Below are 23962 nucleotides of genomic sequence, written 5' to 3' on the forward strand. Positions count from 1 at the left end.
AATAAGTTCATCTTCAGAAGTCGTTATCCAGAAGATATTAAGGGTCAAGACAAGGTCAGGGAAAGGTCAAGAGGTCAACAAACTTTCATTGGTAGCCAAAATACACTATAAAAGCGGTTTGAATTTAGAAGTAGGTTCTTCATTTTGAAAAGTCTCTAAGAAGACATTATCCATTAGATAAAAAGGGGGTAGAATGTGCTCATTTAGGAACAAAATAGATAAACAGTGATAGACGTCGAATAGTTTGAGTGTGGTATCATGTTTTATTGCAGGAATACCTTGAAACGACTTGACAAATCCTATAAAAAAATCAAATCATCTTCATGACGTTATAAGTGCAACCAGCTCTTTCCGAGTTGCTTGATTTAGGAACTCAATTCAAGTTCTTTTCATTTCCAATTTACCGATCTTTGATATGTAAAGAAACATTTCATCCATTTGTTTGTACAGAATATTTTAATCAACAGAAAATATTGTCATGTACTGGGGTATATGTTCTTTTGTCGTTTTTTTCTCCTACTTTGTGAACTACCTGGATGTTGCCAGAAAGAATAATCACATCAAATAAACCACGGCCATGCCGCAGCGGGCGGAGGTTGCAGCGGTCCCCAGAATTTGTAAAAGAAAATTGCATATTTTTTTACTGAAAGATACATAATAATTGACCAAAAGTATGCACGAAATCTATAAATTTCTCTTTACAATATGCAAAAGCGGCCCCGATGATTAGCTCAGAACAGCACAACACCAGAATTGAGTAGTCCTTCTTGGCTCCAGAGATCGAGTAATGGTCAGAATATATCACATCAGCATAATTGACATACACTTCTACAATACGCATGCCTGCATGATGTTGCCTCTTTGTCAGAAATAATATAACCGTCATACATTTTGAATTTTGGAGCAATTGGAGCCCAACTTATAATATCATCCTCAATCCTAAGTTAATCCAAATGAAATGTTATGCATCTTTCTTAGGAGCTGGGGCACTGGTCAATCGATGTTTATTCTGTTACATAGTATTACACTTATACCCTACTACAATACAATAATTTCTGTTGATTGAAATATTCTGACAAAGCAATGAAGGAAATGTTTCTTTACATATCAATGACTAGTAAATTGAAAATGAATTGAACTTAAAATTGATTTCCTTAAAAAAAAGACACTCGGAAAGAGCTGGTTGCACTTATTACATCATGAAGATGATAAGGGCACAAGGGTTTGTCAAGTTGTTTCAATGTATTCTTGCAATACCATGATACCACACTAAACGCATTCGACGTCTATCTCTGTTAATCTATTTTGTTCCTAAATAAGCATCTTAATTTATTAATGTTATAGATACAGACTTTTCAAAATAAACAACCCTTAAAAATGAGACTTCTACGATCGCCTTTAGGGTATTTCAGCTACATGTTGACCCTTTGACCATTCCCTGACCTTGTCTTGACCCTAAAATCTTCTGGATAAGGACCTCTGAAGGTGAACTTATTAAAATCGAAAATAAAAAAGTACAAACATGAAAAAGAAAAGTAAGAACCCCCCGGAAAATAGCTTTCTTAACACCTTCAGTGTAATTTGCCATATAGGCTACAATGTAACGAAAGTTCGTTGAATTTTTGCTATTTCCGGGCATAACTTTTTTATGGGAGGTCAAGAGTATATAATTGTGTACATTTTTTTGTTCAGTATAACCAGACAAACAATTTGATGTATAACTCGACACAATCGGGGCAATTCCAAAAATTCCCTATTCCCTATTGACCCCATTTTGACCCCTCGCATGGTCAAGATGACCAATAGAAATTTGTCACCAAGTTGAAAGTTGATCCTTGTGATGTCACCAATCACATAAAAGTGAAAAATCAGACTTAGCCAATTTGTCGAAGTAGCCGGTAAATCATGACATATGCTGCCTGACTAGGGGCATTTTAAGGCTTGTTTGTAGGAATTCACGTAGACCACTAACCAAATGATGCAAGCGCAAGCTGAAATCTTTGATATTTAGATTTAAAAAATTGACATTTTAAGGACTGATTTTAGGAAATCATGAAGAGCAGACATATTATCTCACTAATCCACTAATGCGAACGTAAGCACGGACGGGAAATGTTTTATATTAAGATCTTAAATTGATATGTCACTACATAAAACAATAATAATTCGAAGTGCGAGGAAATATATTTGGTGTATATTGACTTGAATACGGGAGGCTTTAGTACAACAGGATTATATATCTCGTTAAACAGACAATGCGAGTATCAGGAACAATGAAGACATAGGCCCTGAGCAAATTATGTTTCATAAAGTTATATATATTTTTTATTTTTATGTAATATAACATAACATAATTATAATATAATATAACATAATTAACAATAATTTCTTCCTTCCCACTATGTTTCTTTCACTTTCTCCCTCTTTTTCTCTTTTTCCCCGTTTTTTTTTTTGGCCAGCCGATTGGGGGGGGGCACGTGCCCCCCATGCCCCCCCCCGTAGTTACGCCACTGGCTGCCGATTATAATCAATAAAGGTTCAAGTTTGCACGCGAAACGAAAAACTATAGTCCTACTAGTAAACACAGCATCTTTTGGGTGTAACCGTAATCTTGCACCCTGAGTGGAAAACGGTGCCAATTTTTTTTTTATATATCATCATTTACACGAAGAAACGCTCGTCTGCACCCTAAAAGTTGCAACTTTTCATCCTCAAATGTGCATAATAGGCCTACTTGACGTTAAAAAATCACATCACCGGTGCTTATAATGTCGCTAACTTCATTCTTACAGGTCAAGTCTATTCCAGAAAAATGTTGATTTTAACAAAAACATAACGCTGGAAAATTCATCAAAATCGGATGTAAAATTAAAAATTATCCACTTGAAGAATGTTTGCTTATTTTTCACAAAACGGTTACAATTATTTTCAACTCAGTGATATACAAATCAGAGATTCAAAGATGTCCGTCCCTCACTCACTGTTGCTTTGCTTGTTTGACTTATACAATATTTAATATTTTACAGATTTCACAAAAATGACCAACCTGACTGGGCCACACAATATCAAAAATAAAATATGTTCAGGGGGAATAAATCTTTATTTTACACAGCAAAAAGGATCGAGGAAAAACAGAATATTTCATATCATAATGAAATAGGCCTAGAAAAGAAATAGTAAGCATAAACCATTGGGGGTGTTGCTATCTAAATAGGATTTAAATTGTATTTCCTATCTTGCATGGTGATAGCATGAGATGCTCGGTGAAAAAAAATCAAATTTCGCTGCAAAATTGGCTAAAGGCATGAACAATAAATTGCACCCGAGGGTCGGATTTTTAAAACGGAATATCTTTGAAATATTTGCAAGCGAGGGAATCGAGCGAACCAATTTTCGACGTGTAAAACTGTAAAACGAAATGCAGCTTTAGCTATTTATGCCTTAGAAATTTTAATCAAAACAAGATAACTCTCAATATAAATCAAACCAAAACACACTATCGTATTTTTACCGGCTTTTGGCGGGGGGGGGTCAGTTGCCCTCGAACCCGCGGGGCTGGTCCACCGGAGGCCGATTTATTTTCTTTTATGAAAATTAAGACCGGGGGTGTTTGCTTAAACTTTTCAGTGCTCAGAGACAATTTCAGTGAAACCATTGGTTTTGATTGGCAACTTTCAATGCTGATAACTTTCGTGAAACGGTTAAACAGAATATTTTAAGCATCAAGCATGCATATAACGCTGAAAATTTCATCAATATCGAATGTAACATATAATATTTTAGAGTTTCGCTTATTTTCACAAAACAGTGATGCACAACCCCGGGGGGCCATTTCCATTCAAGAGTAGATACCATGCGCGACCATGGGGTCTCGAAAAGCACCATAAGCACGTAATTTTCATATTCTGAAAATGCATCCCTTAACAAGTATTGGCGTGTGAAACCCTACCCTTAACAAGTATTGGAAACAAAACGATACTCTTGGCAAATATTCCCTGAAATGAACCCCTAAACAAGTACAGGAATGTTTTATCGTTACAGGTCCTTCGGTCGTCGGCTTTACCTTATTTGGTTTAGTACGACCCCACCTTCTACACCTCGCGCAAATCGGACTCTAAACACGAAGTGTTGGGGCCCAAAAAGGACATCCTCTATAAAACATTTTAATTTTGTTTTATCATCCCCGCAAATTCGACCCTAAACACGTAATTTTCCTACCGAAATAGAAACCCTTTTTATTATTTGTGTCTTTTGACACCCTTATCACGTTATAATATACGTACGTAGTGCCCTATCGTGAAAAAGACAGTTTTTACGTGTTTCTTTGTCGCGCATGGTATCCACTCGTCAATGTGAGTGGCCGGGTGCACAACTCATTGATATGCAAATGTGTCCATCATCACTCACGATTTCTCTTGTTTGTTTTTTTTAATTCGGTGTGAATTATGTAATTTTTTTTTCATATTTGACAATAATGACCAACTTGACTGAATCACAAAATCTCAAAACAATGGTAATTTACGTTCAGGGAGGAATAAAATTTTGTATTACATGGAGAAAATTGAAATATTTCATATAATAATGAAAATAAAAGGGAAATAGTGAGTGGATGAGGTAAGTGGCGTACCGTGGGTAACGGCATGGAGGGGGTCACCAGCAAAATTTTAAGTCAAAAGGCTTAGATAGCGACCAAATATAAGGACAGTGCCATTAAACGTATATGTATCTCACTAATCACATAATGCTAGCGCGAGGGGCGAGCTGTTTTTTTTTTAATTTAGACCTAAAAAGGGACATAATAAGCAGATTTTAAGAATACATATCTAATAATGATAGTCATCTAATGCGAGTGCCAAGCGCTTGCTGATTTTGTTAGAATAATATACATCTAAACACATGAAGCACTTGTAGTCATTATAATCATGACTATCATACGCATCTCACTAATCAAATATTGCGAGCGCGAAGCGCGAGCTGAAAATTTAGGAAATTCAGATCTGAAGAGGGGCATTCTAAGGCCTGCTTGTGGGAATTCACGAAGATCATGCGTATTTCACTGACCAAATTATGCAAGCGCGAAGTGCAAGCTGAAAATTGTTGATATGCAGATCAGAAAAAGGGATATTTAAGGACTGATTTTAGGAATTCGTGAAGAACAGACATATCTCACCAATCCACGAATGCGACGTAAGCAGGAAATGGTTTATAGTAAGACCTTGAAATGGGGCAATCACTTTAATTAGTCATGAAAAGGAACCATATACATAAAACAATAATTTAAAGTGCGAGGAAATATTGACATGAAACGGAAGGTTTTGAGAGCACCAGGAACAATGAAGACATAGGCCCTGCGCAAATTATGTTTTATAAAGTTTTGATTTTTTTAATGTAATATAACAATATGTTATGGTAACATAATTATAATATAAAGTAACAATATAATTAATCATTTTTTCCCAACTACGTTTCTTTTCCTTCCTCCCTCTTTTTTCTCGTTTTCCCGTTTTTTGTTTTTATGTTTTTGGCCAGCCGATGGGGGGGGGGCACGTGCCCCCCATGCCCCCTCCCCGTATTTACGCCACTGGATGAGGTCATCAGTCCCCTCATTTGCATACCGACCAGGATGTGCATAAAATGTTAGGCATATTAGCGAATTTTATAATGTCACAACTTTATTATTTTACATCCGATTTCGGTAATACTTTCAGTGTTATGCTTGTTAGATATTTCCCCTATTATTCAAATCAACTTTTTGATTTGATGGGGTGGACTACGGTGGATGCATAAACAGGCCAACATTCATAAAACGGAAAGTGGCATGAGTCCCGGCATGAGACGAATTATCATAGCACTCTGAAAAAGAATGTGTTGGAATTGGAATTTAACGAGAGATATGTCAACTATTAACAGAGCAGCATGGATTAATAATTCATGGTCATTGAAAAGGGTAAAATAACTACAGGGACCGGGACAGTGGACCCGAGGGGGGAGGGGGGCTAAGAGCTTCAGCAGCCTCGACCCCCTCCCCCCAACTTTTTTTTTCCAAACGTGCCCCGGCCGAACCATGTTTGTGTTCAAGGACGTAAAAATGACCAAACATTCTGATTGTGATCATTGTGATTTTTTTTGGGGGGGGCATGATCAGTTCGCTTTAATTGTCTTAGACCCCCCCCCCTCCCATTCCTCCGTCTTTCAAAACCGTTCCGCTGCCCCTGCACAATGGCGGAAGCTATGGGGGGTCGACCTAAAATTTGGGATTGACAAGCAAAAAAAAAGGTTATCAACCAGCATTTTAGGGGGAACCGCCGCGGCCGCCTACATCTATATCCCGGGGGGGCCACTTCCATTCAGAAGTGGATACCATGCGCGACCATGGGGTCTCGAAAAGCACCCTAAACACGTAATTTCCATATTCTGAAAATGCACCCCTTAACAAGTATTGGCGTGTGAAACCCTACCCTTAACAAGTATTGGAAACAAAACGACACTCTTGGCAAATATTCCCTGAAATGAACCCCTAAACAGGAATGTACGGGTCCTTCGGTCGTATGTCCCTGCATGCATTCGGGGGGGGGGGGGGGCGTTCACGAAATTGATTGTCGGACTTTATCCGGTCCCATTTTTATACGGGGTGACTGGTGGGACCGTGGGAACGAAATAATAGCTGCGCTAGCTAGGCGCTAGGCCACGCCGCCCCGGCCCGGCGCCGCGCCGACGCGCGCGGCGATATCTATGACAGATATCGGTGTACGTGTTGACGTTGGAGTGTTGATGACAGAGACTGTGTCTGCGCGTCTGTGAGGGAGAGTTAGCCCAGGTCGAACTTTTACCGGTTTTTGCATTTTGTGCGTAGGTATGTGGTACTTAAGTACTAGTAATATTAATATACGATTTCAACAACAAACTCATTAAACGATGGTACCGTTTTTACTGGAGTGTATCATTGAGAATGTTTTTACTTTAAATTGTCCTGGCGCTAGCTTTCCATTTGTGCCGCTAAATACAGCTACACTACAGTCCCGTATGTTTTTTTTGATGTAGGCCTAGTTCTAGTAGTAGTAGGCCTACTCTACTCACTCATTCAATGAACAAGGACAATATAACCTTGTTCTCAGTTATATCTCCATGTGTGACAAAATAAAGGTGGCAATGTTTGGCTTATTTTCTCTTTATCTTTGGGGCAAATGCTTGATTTTTTTACACCGACAGTTTCCATTAGACCTGTTAATTCTAGACCAAAAGCTTCGGCCGATCGGTCTCTGTTTTGTTGGTTGTTCAGCTGAACTTCGTTGGCTTCACTCACCAAATACAGAGACCGAAGTTCTAGCGCGATCTGTACAGGGGACTCAATGGCCATATGTTTATGTACTTAAGATCGGATAAAACGGGGAAGTGAATTTGCGCGACAGCCGGCAGCCGAGGTAAGTCACTGTTTTTGTTCCTTTATTCTTTAACTTCATTTCTCTCCGTATTTTGGCAATTGATGCCAAGAGGGAATATCAATTTGCACTCTGGTCACTATAATTTTCGAAATTTTTATTCATTAAAGACAAAAATTGAAAAGCCCCGACGGGGGGATTTTGCATTGCAAGTCCCCTAAATGGTGGCTGCACGATAGCGAGCCGTCTGTGTACGAGGAGAAATAAAAAAAAATGTTAAAAAACTCCTCGAAACAGACGGCTGCCAGCTGTCTATGTTAATTCATACTGCTTGGCTCTTATCTAAATTTGATTCTTAGACTTTATATCATTTTTTCTTAATTAAAAATAGAGATCAAAGAAAATTTTCTTGCCATATTACTTTCCACCAATAGAGGGCGTACACAAAAATATGCCAAAAATTCAAGTTTTTGAGCGCTCTGGTGAATAAAAAAATTATTCCCAAGTTACTAATGAAAAATAAATTGCAACTGTATGGAAATTAGTAATTTTGGTCACAAAAGTGATATTTTAATGATTTTTTAAAGTGTGTCTTCTGTACAACATTGGCATACCATAGTCCTACCTGTAGATTCACCACAGGCAGGGTGGTAGCAGTGAACAAGTGACTCTACTGTAGCCGCACCATTCCACTCTAGGCGACACCGCAATACTTAACCGTGTTAAGAAACTGGGACTCCACTCACGCACATTTGGGCCGCCCTAGCTTAGAACTAAGCTTTGTTTCACGAAAAATTGAATATTCTTATAATTCAATAAATGTTACTAATTACATTAGTACTGTTAAATCGGTACTCACCGGTTCTTTTCTTGAATTTTCTGGCAATTTCCCACGCTTCTGGCTACAATTCAGCGATAAATTCTGTCGCCATAGACAGCTATACATGCAACTTTATTTATAAATGGAGCGCCCCTTACGAGAGTCGCTAATGCCGCGGAAAAATTGTTAGGCATTTTGGCCTGTGGTCAAGGCGTTCTTCTGTTCTATTTTTTTTTATAGGTATGAGATCGAAATCACAGCGACTATTCACACTGTTCCATAATGATTCCGAAAGGAGGTGCAACACCCCCCACCCACATGGGCGCAAATCCCAGGGGGACACTTTCCCCTAACCCAAAATAGTAGGGGGCACATCAAATGTCCCCCTACTATTTTTGTTCTTTTATATATGATGGAAAGAAATAGGCCTACATCATTTAAATCGAAATAAAACATGTATTTTGGACGAGACGACCTTCTTTTGGGGGTGATAAACCTTCTTTTTTGTTTGTTAGTTTGTTTTTGTTGTTTTTTTGCCTGTTTTCCAGCCCCTGGTCCCCTACCTTAGATTTCTGCCCTTGCCTCCCACTACTCTTGATATTGTTTGCGAATCTGTTTTGTAAATTAAAGGGGAATTTCACCCTGATAAAAAGATGATGAAAATATGAGAAAAATCATTTCAAAATATCAATGAAGGTGTTATTTGACAAAAAATGGAGTTGATAGAATTTAGAATGCTTGATTTATTGTGACGTCTATAACGAGCAGTTGCTCTATCCTAAATATAAAATGCCCAAATTTCCCATTTTTAATGGTCCGTAACGACCCACTTTTTTTCTTTTTGATAACAAGTATGAAGTTATCTATTGATATACTAAATGTACCATAAAAATCATCATGTATTTCTTGACATTTCATTTACTTTTTTACCATAATAATAGCTGCTTGCAAAGGCCTACGCCGTCACAAAAAAATCTACCTTTTAAAAAAAAATTGGGGGATGGATTTTCCTCGAACGCATACCAATTTTTTATTTTTTTTCTGCTATTTTCATAATAAACTTTAAATGAATTCAACTTTGCACTACTTAATTTTTTCAAAGACAAAATAACAAAATTACATCTCGTCATCATCATCATCACCACTATCATTATCATCACCACAACCATCATCATCACCAAGATAATTTTCATCATCATTGCCATCATCATCTTTCTTTTTTTTCCTTTATTTTTTCCCCATCCCTTCTTTTTTTCTTCCAATATTCCTTCTTTTTTTTAGAGCGGCACACTGCCACGCTCCCTCACTGATTATCCGCCTCTATATGCTTGGTGTTGTATAAATTGGCGGATACCTCATAAAATGAAATAAAAGAGAAAATAAGGAAAGGGAAAAAGTAAGAAGAAAAAGAAGATGAGGAGAAGAAAAAAAGAAAGCCAAACAAATGAGACAAAACAATGTCAAAATTTCGTAATAAAGTCTTCTACGTCAGTTTAATAATGATGTTTTCATTGAAATGAGAACAAAAAAGAATTGAAACCATAGGCGGCGGAAGCGGGGGGGGGGGGGGGGACGTGTCCCCCCCCCTAAATTTGAGGAGGGGGGGACGGTCCCCCCCTAAATTTGTTGTTGATGACTTTTTTTTTTTTTTTTTTGCTTGTCAATTTATTTTCCTACGTCCCCCCTAAAATGTTTGGGTTGAGAGCCTTTTTTTTTTTTTTGCTTGTCAAAATTTTTTGGGTTGTCCCCTCCTAAAATTTAGGGCTTCCGCCGCCAATGATTGAAACAATGAGGTAAAAAGGACTACATCATAGTGTAAAGAAATAGAGGGAAGCTCCGAGACAATAAAAAGGTTGAAAAAGAAAAAATATGAAAACACAAAGCTCTCACAACATGAGCATAATAACAAATTGGGAATAAGCGAGGACAAGTAGCTGAGGGACCCCCCCCCCCCCAACTCTCTCTCTATCTGTCTGTGACGAAGTAGTCCTCACAGTTAAATTATATTCTCTCTACATGATAGGTGTGTGTACCTAAGATTAAAGTAGGCATGTGAAAGTCCTAATAGTATATATAGTAACCCATTTCACATGCCAGGATTTACGTTCATATGGCTTCAAGTCTTAAGGCCATGGCTCAAAATAGGCCAGGGTCTTTTCTACTACTGCAGGAGTCTTTGTCCTTGATACAAACGTCAAGGGAGGGATAAACAATCATTACCCCTGTCTGGAAAAACACAGTTTATGTAAGAAAGTAATAAACTGTGATTGGTCAGGAAGAGTTTCTCTTTACAAAACTTTAGTTCATTTCCAGACACTTATGTAAGATAGCCCTATAGTATCATTGGCCAAAAGTGGTTATTCTTTGTAACTCATTGTATCCATCTTCAGACAAGGAACAACTTAACTTATGTAAGGAACTCCTATGATGTGATTGGTCCAAAGAAGTTTCGTTATGTATTTCTTTAAAGACGCCTCCCGATGCTTATGTAAGGTGGTCCTGTTAGATGATTGGTTCCAAGTAGTTTCTTTATGTATCCCTTTATACCCACCCCAAGATAAGGAATAATATAACTTATATAAGTCAGTCCTGGGTCTTGATTGGCTAGAGTAGTTTATGTAATTTCGGACAAGGAGAAACATAGGGTAGAGAATTCTCTATGTATTGCTTTATATATTTTTATGTAACAGTGGGTTATATTTATGTAACGGTACGTTATAAATAGTGGAAGGAAAGTGACTTTTAGTCAGAAGATAGTATAGCTACGAAAGAGAGGGAGACGTATGTCTCAGAGCTGGTATTTTATTGCGCTTGTGTTGAAATATATACACATGTGTGTTGAAGATTCATCTTGAAGTCTTGAACCTGTAATAAAATCAACTTCTTCTCGCAAGCTTTTAGTCACGGGTATTTCTTTGCGTCAAGGCGAGAATATACTTCAGCTTGGTTTCGTGACACCATCTATCCGACTCGATTATATAAGAGAAGAATTTACTAATCAAAATATTACGAGCAAAAAGCACGAGCTGATATTTTTTTATAAATATTCAAAACTGATAGAGACGCAATCAAATTATTCGATTGCGACAAAATTGATGATCTGAGAATTTAGTGTTTTTAGGAATTCATTAAAAGCATAAAGTTGTATCTCAACATTAAAATATGGCAGGCGCAACGCATGAGCTAAAGCTTTATAGGCCTACACCGATAAAAAATTGGACATTTTAAGTATTTTTGGTAATCATGAAAAAGATTGATATTTCATGAAAGAAAGCTCAAATCCCGAGGAGGAATATTTTTATGAATTGACTTTAAAAAAACTGTGGTAAGCCCCTTTTAATATTTGATTATAAGTCGAATAAAACATTATGAAAGATTTGTGCCTAAATGAGACAGAAAATCGTGTACGATTCTTGAACGCACACACAGGTCACAGAGTGACCCTGAGTGCAAACAGCTGACTGTGTTACAACTTAGGGGTGATACATTTTCACAATAGGGGTGATCAAACTCACTGGAGAGACTTTAATTCACTTATAACAAAGAAATGTGTACTACAGTACTCCTGTTGAATGCTCTGATGAAAATTATATGAGTTTCACATTCATTTGAACGAGAGGACAAGATTATTGTATATATCGAGTGCAATGAAATCAATAAAAAAAAAGATTGTCACTAAAAAAATGAAGGTAATTTTGACCCACGTAAATTTGGCGAGCCCCCCCCCCCCAAAAAAAAAGGGAAAAAAGTTTTTAACAAGCAAAAAAAGGCTAAAAAGAGAAAGAAGAAACAAGAATATGAACGAAATATCCCCATTACAAATAATGCTGTGATCATCATAAGGGAGGGGTCACATAACTAGTATGAACAACGTATTTAATTCCAAAATATTTACTATAAATCTCAATAGGGGGATCGGGCAGAAATGCTCACCCCCACCCCCCGATCTGCCACTGATTCCAATCAATAATGACAATTATCTGCAATATTGATACTTTGAAATCAAGATACTGAAGATTGATACGCTTTACATAAATTATGAACGTCTGACAAAAAGATAATCTACCGATCACCTGACCGATCAGCTGACCAGTTCGCGTATCACTTCGGAGTTGATCACTCGTCGCAGCTGTGTGGAACGCTCACCGAAAATCAACAAAAAGGGCCTGAAATGTAAGTTTAATAGTAATTCATTTTAATTTCAACTCATTTTTTTAAGTATTAAATGTCTTCCCACCAAATGAAAGTCATATCGCATAACTCCAATTTGTATTAAGGCGTACATTTACCAAAGTCTTGGGTTTGAAATCAGAACTGAATTGTCTAACCCATAATTTGGGTAATGTCGCCTATGAGGTCCATACATGTTAATGTTTGGACCTCATTGGTACTAGGTGTGCACCATTCCACATTTCTGTCCCACTCGCTTGTCGGAAGAGTTAGATAGATCTACTGTTGTAAAAATAAATATTTCTATTTTATTTATTCCATGGGATAACTAACACATCCATGACAACAGGCTGCTTTTTTTATCACCAATTCTTGTTATTCTGTTTTTAACCGTATGAAATGGTGGTCCCAAACTAAGCTAAGGCCCAAGTCTAGCCAGCAGAGGCTTCGATCCTGGGGAGGGGGCAGGGGGGCGGTCACCCCACCAATGAAAATATTGGGGGGCAAACCTATCGTTTTGCCCCCCCCCCCATAATTCCACATGTGCAAAAAATAAAATAATATTGTAATGTTACACAGAAATCAGCAAGCGAGATTGAGATACACAACTAGTTTTTGTCTCACCTGCGAAGCAAAGTGAGACTATAGTCGCCGCTTTTCCGACGGCGGCGTCAACATCAAATCTTAACCTGAGGTTAAAGTTTTGAAATGACGTCATAACTTAGAAAGTAAATGGACCTGGTTAATAAAACTTGGCCATAAGGTTAATCAAGTATTACTGAACATCCTATTAGAGTTTCATGTCACATGACCAAGGTCAAAGGTCATTTAGGGTCAATAAACTTAGACCATGTTGGAGGAATCAACATCGAAATCTTAACCCGAGGTTAAGTTTTTGAAATGTCATCATAACTTAGAAAATATATGGACCTAGTTCATGAAACTTGGACATAAGGTTAATCAAGTATCACTGAACATCCTACATGAGGTTCACATCACATGACCAAGGTCAAAGGTCATTTAGGGTCAATGAACTTTGGCCAAATTGGGGATATCTGTTGATTTCCCCTCATAACTTTGAAAGTTTATGGATCTGATTCATGAAACTTGGACATAATAGTAATCAAGCATCACTGAAAATTTTGTGCAAGTTTGAGGTCTCATGATTAAGGTCAAAGGTCATTTAGGGTCAATGAACTTTGGCCGAATCGGGGGTATCTGTTGAATTACCATCATAACTTTGAAAGTTTATTGGTCTAGTTCATTAAACTTGGACATTAGAGTAATCAAGTATCACTGAACATCCTGTGCGCGTTTCAGGTCACATGGCCAAGGTCAAAGGTCAATGAACTTTGGCCGAATTGGGTGTATCTGTTGAATTACCATCATAACTTTGAAAGTTTATGGATCTGATTCATGAAACTTGTACATAAGAGTAATCAAGTATCACTGAACATCCTGTTCGAGTTTCAGGTCACATGATCAAGGTCAAAGGTCATGTAAGGTCAATGAACTTTGGCCATGTTGGGGTTTTTTGTTGAATAACCATCATATCTCTGTAAGTTTATTGGTCTAGTTCATAAAAAGTGGACATAAGAGTAACCATGTATCACTGAACATCTTGTGCGAGTTAGAGTAGTATTCAAAGTCAGCACTGCTGCTATATTGAACCGCGTGATGCAGGTGAGACGGCCAGAGGCATTCCACTTGTTTATTTAAAGTCTTGCTCAAAATTTCCGCTTTTCAGACTGGGATAGCTAGATCTATACAAAAGTCAAATTTTCAGCTCACGCTTTGCGCTCGCATCATTTCTGTAGCAAAAACCCTTAATTTTCATAATTAAATGAATAATATCCTGTTTTCAGTTCTAAACCTCAAAAGAACTCCCGCTTCGATTGGCAATAATCTTTTTTGATGGATATATACCGTATCTTGTTCTTTATTAAAAACATCCATTAAACTCAATTTTTTCAGATCGAAATGTTAAATTTTTCAGCTCGAGCTTCACGCTCGCATATAATGAAACGCATCTTAATAATTGGTACCAAAAATGCTTAGAATATCAAGTTTTCAGATCAGAATATAAAGAAATTTCAGCTCGCTCTCGGCACTCACATTATTTGTGTAGTGAGATATGTTTCCGCCTCATGAGTGACTTCAAACAGTCCTAAACAGGCACCTTTTTTCCTGTTATCAGGTTAGTATACTGAAAATTTTCAGCTTGCGCTTTAGCTTTAGCATTAATTTGTTGGTGTGATATGTGTCTTTATCTCATGAGTCAAATATATATACATGTATATATATGTGTGTGAGTTTGTTTTTTGTGATCGAGTGCCATTGGCGGGGCCATTGGAATCTGAAAAATGGATTGACACCCCTGCTAGCCAGGCAGCTACTTGAGAGGAAACATCAGGCAAGTCTCTTCCATCTTGTCATGATATTTTCATCATTTTTTTTATGAAATCTTGTTTAAAAATAAAATCTCTGGCGCAGAAATGTAGGAAATGAAGTTGCATCCCATGTACATGACTTAGGGCTTGATCTTTCAGAAGGAAAGTAGAAATCTCGGGGGCAAAAGTTTAAGGTTTTGGCGGCCTACACGCACATGAATGGATAGGAATACCTGGCTTCATTGAGAGTAAGCCTACGTCAGTAAATGATTTTTACTCTCAAGAAGCCGCCTGGCTAAGTCTGCGCACCCATCATGCGTCCTCAAGACTAGGGTTAAATAAGATTTAACATGAATTTCTTTTCATTTCACAAAATATTTAATTTATCAATGTTCCTTATATTATTATGAGTAAGTGTACCAAATATCTCAACAATTTGAGAGAAATAAAGGATTTTCTTGGAAAAAACTTTAGGCAGTCATTTTCAGATTGAAAAAAAAATTGTATGATGGGGGGTCGGGTGCACTTTATATTTTGAATTGCATTCTTTTTTGTCTTTGGATTACACTGAAAGGACAAGTCCACCCCAACAAAAACTTGATTTGAATAAAAAGAGAAAAATTCAACAAGCATAACACTGAAAATTTCATCAAAATCTGATGTAAAATTAAAAAAGAAAGTTAAATTTTAAAGTTTCGCTTCATTTCACAAAACAGTATGAATGAGCCAGTTACATCCAAATGAGAGAGTTGATGATGCCACTCACTATTTTTTTTTTTTTATTGTTTGAAATATGAAATATTTTGATTTTCTCGTCATTGTCATGTGAAATCAAGTTTCATTCCTCCCTGAACACGTGGAATTCCATTATTTTAACATTTTGTGCTTCAGGCAAGGAGGTCCTAATCATCAAATTCATAAAAATTGAAATATTGTTTAATTCAAACAATAAAAAACAAAAATAGTGAGTGAGTTACATCATCGACTCTCTCATTTGGATGTAACTGGCTCGTTCAGATCGCTATTTTGTTAAAAATAAGCGAAACTTTGAAATGTCATAACTTTCTTATTTTACATCCGATTTTGATGAAATTTTCAGCATTATGTTTGTCTGATTTTTCTCTATTGATTCATATCAACGTTTTTTTTTAGATGGACTTGACCTTTAAAAATATGAATTAAAAAGTTGTAATCATCTTCTATTTTGTTCTCTATAATATTTTATAAAATTTTGCATTAAAATTTGATGAAACTTTGCTTGTAAATTTTTCAAAATAAATTTTTCTAAATCTAAAATTGATCGTCTGGACACAAAACCTGTCCGGACACACAACAACTGGGTATACCCCATGTCTGGACACCCATTCACTTTGCACACGATTCGGGTATTTTGATGAGAAAGGCTGCATTCATTTTGAGGCCGTCACATGAAATGCCCCAAATTCATTATTTTTCCACCATTTTTGATCAGACTTTTTAATGAATATGTATCTATGTGTTGCATGTGTAAAGTTTGTGTTTGTTGCGTATCTTTTACTAGAATTGGCAGATACGCATGTGCGCAAACAAGGGGGACTGCGGAGACTTTGGGAACTTGCCGTACAGTCAGAGACAAACTATTAAATTTGTTATACAACTAAAAGTAACTTTACAGTCGTTTCAGTCCCTAATATCATTATCTATTCTCTAATTCTATCTTTAGATTTGCTGAAGCTTGGCATCCTGGTGTAGTTTTGCTCAATTTTCTAGACTTAATAGTCAATAGGTATCAGATGGCGGCAGTATGGAGAGCATATCTAGGAGTACTTCATAAGTATCCCTTTCGGACGCAAGCAGTAACATCAGGTGAATCAGCTCGTCAGTCTGACGTCTGTTTTATTATTCACTTTTCTATGACATAAACTCTATATCTAGAGTAAAAAATATCTCAAGATACTTCTGCATTAATTGCACTTTGAACTTTGAACAAGTTGGAAACTACACTTGATAGGATCATGTTTGCCATGCTCTTAACTTGTGTACAGTGTTGAACTTTATTATGTATAGACTATAGTTCATGTCCAAATAATGATACAAAAATTAGCTGCATACAGTTCAGAACAAAGATAAACTTTTGATCGACAAATATGTGCAACCCCAAAACCTGAGTAAATAATCATGTTCGTACTGGACTTTGGTTACGACTTTTTTTTTCATCATAAGATACCTTGTTGTGGGCGTAAAGTTTTACCTACAAGACTTGTTTGCCCTATGTTTTGTTTTTATTTCATGTTGTATACAATTTATCTGGAGTTGATTCTTTGTGTGAGGTCAGCATCCTTTGTTGTAGGCATTCATTCATATTCCAATCAATTCAAATCAATTAAATTTGCTACCATATCAATGTTGTTCAGGAATGATACCCAGTTGAATAGGGCATTCTCTAGTCTACCTACATGGGTATCATATTTCCACAACATACAGCCTAAGAGTAAGAGTTTTCTGTGTTTTTTTTTATTATGTTTGGATTTTTAGGTGTCCTATTTTTCACCTCGGACTGTATATCACAGCAGGCAGTTGAAAGGATAGGATGGAAAGATCACGACAAAGCAAGGACTATGAGGCAAACTCTTTTTGGCTTGTGCTTTGCTGTAAGTAACAACGTGATTAGACTCATGGACTAAGAGGCAGTAATTTAGGTTACTTCACATTTTTCCACACAGAGGAAAAATTTCAGTATTTCAACTGTTTAGTTACATGTAGACTAAAATCAAGTCGCACATTTTTTTTGTAGGGATATGATATGCCTGTAGCTGCAGGTCAATGATTGGTTCCTGAAGCATTTTATTCACAAGAAAATTATGTGCGCCCTAAAAATTTAGCTGACGCCTGAGGGAGGTGTCATGTGTTCTATTTTCCTGGGCCAAAATCTCAGGACCAATGAAACAAGTTTGTTTATTTAACTCTTAACAAAATTGATTTTATTCAAGAGTTGATGTGTATACTAGGTGTCCCAGAAAAGGTGCAACATTGCAGTTTATTACTTTGCCTTCAGGAAAAGAACTTCGATGTATTTCTTGACTTAACCACATTCAATGATCCTAATGACATTTTAAAGAAGATACTATGACTAATGATTAAAATCAAATATTTTGAAGACAATACAACTGATGAAGATTTATAAAACAAAATATTATTCCAAAAGGACATTATTACCCCAGCTTTAATCTGAGTTGCAACTTCAAGTGCATTATTAAGGAAATAATCCTGCTGGGTACTCATTCACCTCACCCGAGTTGAGTGCAGCACATTGTGGATCAATTTCTTGCTGAAGGAAAATATGCCATGGTTGGGACTCCACATGCCATGGCTGGGTTTCAAACCTACAACTTTCTATTTAAAGGACAACCACCGGATGATGATGTGCCCACAAAATTCCACCATTCAATTTTTCCCAGTGGGAACAATTATAATGCTACATAAGATTCAAGGCATTGAAACAATCATAAACATGTATATTTTAACTTCAGGGTCCAGCTTTGTTTGCTTGGTATAAAACTCTAAACAGACTGTTTCCAGGTTCTGGAAAATTTACACCATTATGGAAGGTGATAACTGATCAGGTAAGTCAACTTCCATCTCCTACATGTATATTTGTTTCCATGTAAATAAAATTCATTCTCTTGACATGAACGTTGTGTTTTATAATATACACTGATAACTTGAAATAAACATATTTCTAGAACATGTAGATTCTGTATGGAATTTTGAAAAGAAAGTACGTCAAACTAACTTTTGCTGGTTTTGTGTATAGTGCATTGAGTCAAAATTCAAATTGTGTAGAGTTGAAAAAAAGTTAAGAGTCGAAATTGCCAATGATTCACATTTATTTGGTGTAATGGAATACCCTTTTCCTGTAATTTAAAAACCAAACGTGAGGAGTTGCAGTAAAGAATATTTTGGTAGTCCTTTAGATTAAAGTTACTTTACATGTATATATTAAACAGATCTAAAGCTAGTACATTCTGATATACATGTGTACAATTGCTGTGAAATATGAATGTATCTTGAAGCCAGTTATGGAGAAATTCTCAAACACAGACAAGCACTTGTGGGTATGTGTATTGATTCATGCTTTGTAAATGACCAGGGTTGGCAGATTAAAAACACTTTGATTGAAATCATGATTTATATATTCTATTCCAAAGAGTCCACTTATCCATTAAATAAACTATTATATTTTTTATGTTGTTATTCTATCATAAGTTGTTGATTTTTTTTCTATTTTACAGACTCTATTTGGACCAAACTTTCTCATGATTTATTTCTCAACTGTTGCGTTAACAACGGGGAAGAAGCTTGAAGAACTCCCTGCCATCTTAAAAAGGGTCAGTGTACTTTTCAAGTTTCATACTGATAAAGTAATGAATTTCATATAATTTGATATCCCTTTAAATCTAAATGAGAGAAGTTGCAGCCAACAAAGATTTCATGAAAAGTCTTTTATAGAATGAAGGTTATTTGTCACCATATCATGATAGGTCTAGATCTGGTTTATTTTAATACAATCATGTACTCTAAGCCTCAAAATGACCAAACTAAGAATCAACAACACAGATAAGCACATGTGGGACAGTGCAATATTATTTTGCGAGGGAAAAGACCTGTGGAAAAGACCCATCAGCTTGCTGGAATGCCATGATTATCTTGTCAACTATCAACAATTACACATTTAGTATAAGAAGCATTTGGTGTATAGTATTTCTTATCACTTTGCATGCCATTTCATTGGCTTGTGTTCAAGATAATTTTCAGATCACTGCCACAACTGGCATTTTATTTAACAGAAAAAAAATAATGAAGGACAATCTTTATATATTTCGTCAGGAGTGTTAGTAATGACATATGATATTTTCATTTGTCTATTGGCTAACAGAAGTCAAATTATCTGACATGGGTGTAAATATATGATGTTATGCTATTCAATAGGGAGGGGGGGGGGGGGGTGACACTTGTAATAGTTCATCCCCCCCCCACACACACAGCAATAGTGATTGGCATTTTGGGGGAAGAGAAGAGAAATTATGCCAAAATTTCATATTTTGGAAGGGATTTAATTTTTTTTCATGTATCAGATCAATACTTTCATTCCAATCACTACATTTTTGCCATATTACATTCTTCAATCAAATGGAAGCATTGTGGTGTTTCTTAATTGGGGTGGGAAATGCATTTATTTTAGATCATCATTCAGTTTCTAATACCCAGAGGTTATCAGGTCTAGTTGCCATGATATAGGAAGGGGGTGTACTTAGTTGGCTTTACACATTTTTGGTACCGGTAGTGTATAGCTGTTTCCACAATTTGGGGATTTCTATTTAATTGGTAAAATCATCTTACAAAATAATTGATACATTATTTTTCAAATCCTTTTGATTTTAATATTTTCTTGCAGGATGTACCAAGCACCTTTATGAGGGGACTCATGGTATGTATTTTATATATAAAAGCAGATTATTAGCTCATCCAGCCTGAAGGGCAAGATGAGCTTATGCCATGGCGTGGCGTCTGTCGTCCGTCCACAATTTAAAAAGGCTACTACTTCGCCATTTCAATTCTGTTTGCTTTATATTATAGCACTAGGTGGGGGATTCAAAACTTCTACACAGAATTTTGAAATTTATTAAATATGCTAATTTATGCGCATTTTTCAAAATTCACAGAAAATGCTTCTTCTTTATTGGTTAACCGATTTTGAATTTTTGCTTCCATCTGGTAGAGCTTTATGAGGTTCACCAAATTTCTACACAGAATTTTGAAATTTTGACCAGAACAATTTTTATGCTAATTTATGCATATTTTTAAAAATTCACATGAAATGCTTCTTTATTTATTGACCAATTTTGATTTTTTTTCTTCCATCTGGTAGAACTTCATGAGGCCCACCAAACTTCTACACAGAATTTTGAAAATTTTCAGTAGAAAATTATGCTAATTTATGCGAAATGTTATTCATAAATCACAGAAAATTCCTCTTTTTTGTTGACAGAATTTGATTTTTTTTCTTCCATCTGGTAGAGCTGCATGAGGTTCACCAAACTTGTACACAAAATTTTGAAATTTTGTCTGGAAAATTATTTATTCTAATTTATTAAAAATTTATTCATAAATCACGACAAATTGGTTTTTTTTCTTCATTTGTGGATCAATTTCAGTTTTGTTTGCCTTATATGATAGTTTTAGGTGGTGATAAAAAATTTCAACATATAATTTTGAAACTCATTGAATCTGCTATTTATTCATATATTTTCAAAACTCACAAAAATTGCTTACTTATTTCAGTTATTTGTTGATTGATTTTGGTTATTGTTGTTCCATCTGAGAGCTTCATTATGATTAGGTTCACCAAGGTTCTACACAGAGTTAAGAAACTTTGACTAGATAATTATTGATACTTAATTCATATGAAATTTATTCATAGATCACAAAAAATGCTTCTATGTCATTTCTTCATCAATTTCAATTCTATATCCTCAATTTATGTCACCAATATAATTCACTACAGTGTCAACTGGGCTGAAATTAAAATTGTGTTAAATTTTGTTGCGAGATGCCGGATGAGCTCCACATCATTGATGTGCTAGTTATTATTTGGTATAATGTCCCAAGTTACCTGTAGGTTTACCATGCATCATATTATGATGCATGATGAAGAGAAGTAGTTCATGACTAAGCAAGTATTGGGATTAAGCTGTAGCAGTAAAGTCTCCTCGATTCATGCATGATTGGGATTAGAAAGGCTCATCTATTCTTTGGCCAAGGATTGAGGGATTAAGCTACATGTATATGTACTGAACTGTTGAAATATAAGTGGCGAGGCATTATCATTTTCTCTGTGTTAAAGAAAACATACCAGCTAAATTCAATTGAAATTTACAGGTTGGAAAAAGGTTGACTGTTGAATATTCATACAAAGTTACCTCTTTTTCAAAATGTGATGGTACTACAGTCAAATTCGAGTCAATTTTAGATACATGTAACTACACATTTATGTACAGTACTTGCACTTACCAATCCATATAGTAGTACATTTTTTTATTATCAATGTGTTATATGATGATACCATGTAGACTTGCTAAACTTTCAGTACAAACTATCAAAATATTACTGCTCTCATTTCATTGAAAAGAAATGTTGGTGCCACATGAAAACTGGAATTTAAAGAAAGCAGGAATTAGTTAAATGTTTTTTTCATTGAAAACTGAGAGTACAGGTTACTACACAGTCACAATAAAATGGTCCAGTTTTTGGTTGGTTTAATGCTTTTGCCCAGTTTACCCTAGAAAAGATTACCATGGGACTACATTTGACTCTTTCGGCTGATTTACATATTTTTTTTTATAACTCTTTCACATCTCTTTTCTCTCATGCAGATCTGGCCAGCAGTACAACTAGTCAACTTTTATTATGTTCCTCTTCTCCACAGGTATTTAAAAAGATTTGGAATTTTTTACATCCAAATCTGTTGGATCTTATGTCAAATTTGGGGTACTTGCGTAATGCTGCTAAAAACGGGACTTAAATTCATCCTAGGCCAACTACTGATTGGCAGGCAATGTTCCGTTCACTGGCCTTGAATTATTTTGGGCCCTTTTTTATTTTCCCCATTTGTGCGGTAATATAAAAATGTGCCCTTTTGAGAAGTGGCTTTGCCCTGAAAAATTTTCGAAATTTAAGGCCTGTAAATATTTAGTCCTTTTTCTTTAAAAATCTGTTTCATTGGAGATATTATGTTATATTTTTATGTTTTTCTATTCCCATAATGTCTGGATATTTTCTAATGTACAGTACCGGGGTATATTTTTTTTCTCTCTTGAAATGTGTGTTTATATATTTTTACTACCAGTGGGCGGCTCTTGTAAAATTTAAAATGGATTTCCAGTGGATAAGAAAAAAATATTATTTGATTTGAAATTAGATTGAATCTCACAGCTACCTGTTTACATCAAGGACAAGATATCCAAATATACTCAAATTAGGTTTGGAATAGCATGTAATTCATGATCATGCATATGTACTGCTACCCATAGGAACAGCCCCTAATTGACAGTATTCATTCGGATCACATGACCATTCTAACACAAGTTCCAACTTGTGTATACTTGTAATCCAACATTATACAATCCCCGTTTTATCTAAAGCACCTTGCATACCATACAGATAGCTGTGCTATGTTTTTTTTTTTTTTTACACACTATGGTTTGTGCTGAAAAGTATCAGAAACGTATGTTGGACAGGTTTGGGTAATGTTTCAAGTTTGAAGTTAATTTACCAAAAAAATCAAATAAATACAAACAAATTATGAAATACAAAAAAGGAAAGGTTTCGACCCCTAGAAAGCAATACTTGTGAATTAGGGCCCAACATACATGTATGTAACACAAAGTAATGTAATACATTTCATAGTTTTAAAAGGGGATAAAGAGTTAAGGTCTACATCTAGACAAAACATTAACCATGATTCTCTTTTTCTCCATTTTTCATTTGCAGAGTTATGGTTGTCAATGTGGTTTCAATGATGTGGAATACCTATTTAAGCTGGAAAGCGAATGCCAAGAGAAGTATAGAAATGACACCAACCTCTTAAACCATAGACCTATCTGCACCTACTCTAATGCTGCATGGTGATGAAATACAATATAAATGTACTACCAATGTGTACTGATATATGACATGATTCCAAGGTTGAGGATGGTAAGGAACCTTGACAAAATCCAGAACCTCGTTTTTCCGGCAGGAATGCTGCAGGTGGATTCTCGTTGCAAATCTTCACTTATCATTTTACATTTCATGATAGACAATAATAGAACATGCTGGAAAGCTGCAATGGAAAGATGTATTGAATTTTAATTACATTATTCCTGCTAATGATGCAGCACAGAATTTCAATTAAAGTGATTGATTAACATTGGTTTGACTTAAAAAAAAACTGAGCTAGAAGGTCACACTTGTCACCTGTGTCTGTGATATGTTACAAAAATAGAGCCCAGAAAAAATTGCGTTCGAAAATAATTATTTAGTGCTTCCAAAAATTGAAATATAAAGTGACCGGAAACACCATCTTAATTTCATCCCATACACTTATGTGTACTATTTAGGCGTCTATAAGACACCTATTTACAAAATGGGGGTTTGCCTTGTAGTTTTAGCTTTTCATTCTCAAT

At 35.9% G+C, this 23962-nt stretch overlaps 1 protein-coding gene across 3 annotated transcripts; it reads left to right on the top strand.

The window, feature by feature from the left end:
• Positions 1–6744: 6744 nt before the first annotated feature.
• LOC121421336 (protein Mpv17-like) lies at positions 6745–23777 on the top strand. Of its 3 annotated transcripts, none has more exons than XM_041616027.1 (8): positions 6745–6853; positions 16462–16604; positions 17274–17389; positions 18269–18361; positions 19031–19126; positions 20194–20226; positions 22172–22224; positions 23289–23777. In XM_041616027.1, the coding sequence occupies exons 2-8, from the start codon at positions 16532–16534 to the stop codon at positions 23383–23385; spliced, it is 561 nt and encodes a 186-aa protein (XP_041471961.1). In that variant the 5' UTR covers positions 6745–6853; positions 16462–16531; the 3' UTR covers positions 23386–23777. The 3 variants fall into 3 exon arrangements, with proteins under 3 accessions (XP_041471961.1, XP_041471970.1, XP_041471978.1); XM_041616036.1 differs by having other exon boundaries at positions 6757–6845; XM_041616044.1 differs by lacking the exon at positions 6745–6853 and adding an exon at positions 14433–14566.
• The last annotated feature ends 185 nt before the right edge of the window (positions 23778–23962 follow it).

Source organism: Lytechinus variegatus, chromosome 1, assembly GCF_018143015.1.
Source record: "Lytechinus variegatus isolate NC3 chromosome 1, Lvar_3.0, whole genome shotgun sequence".
NCBI lineage: Eukaryota > Metazoa > Echinodermata > Echinoidea > Temnopleuroida > Toxopneustidae > Lytechinus > Lytechinus variegatus.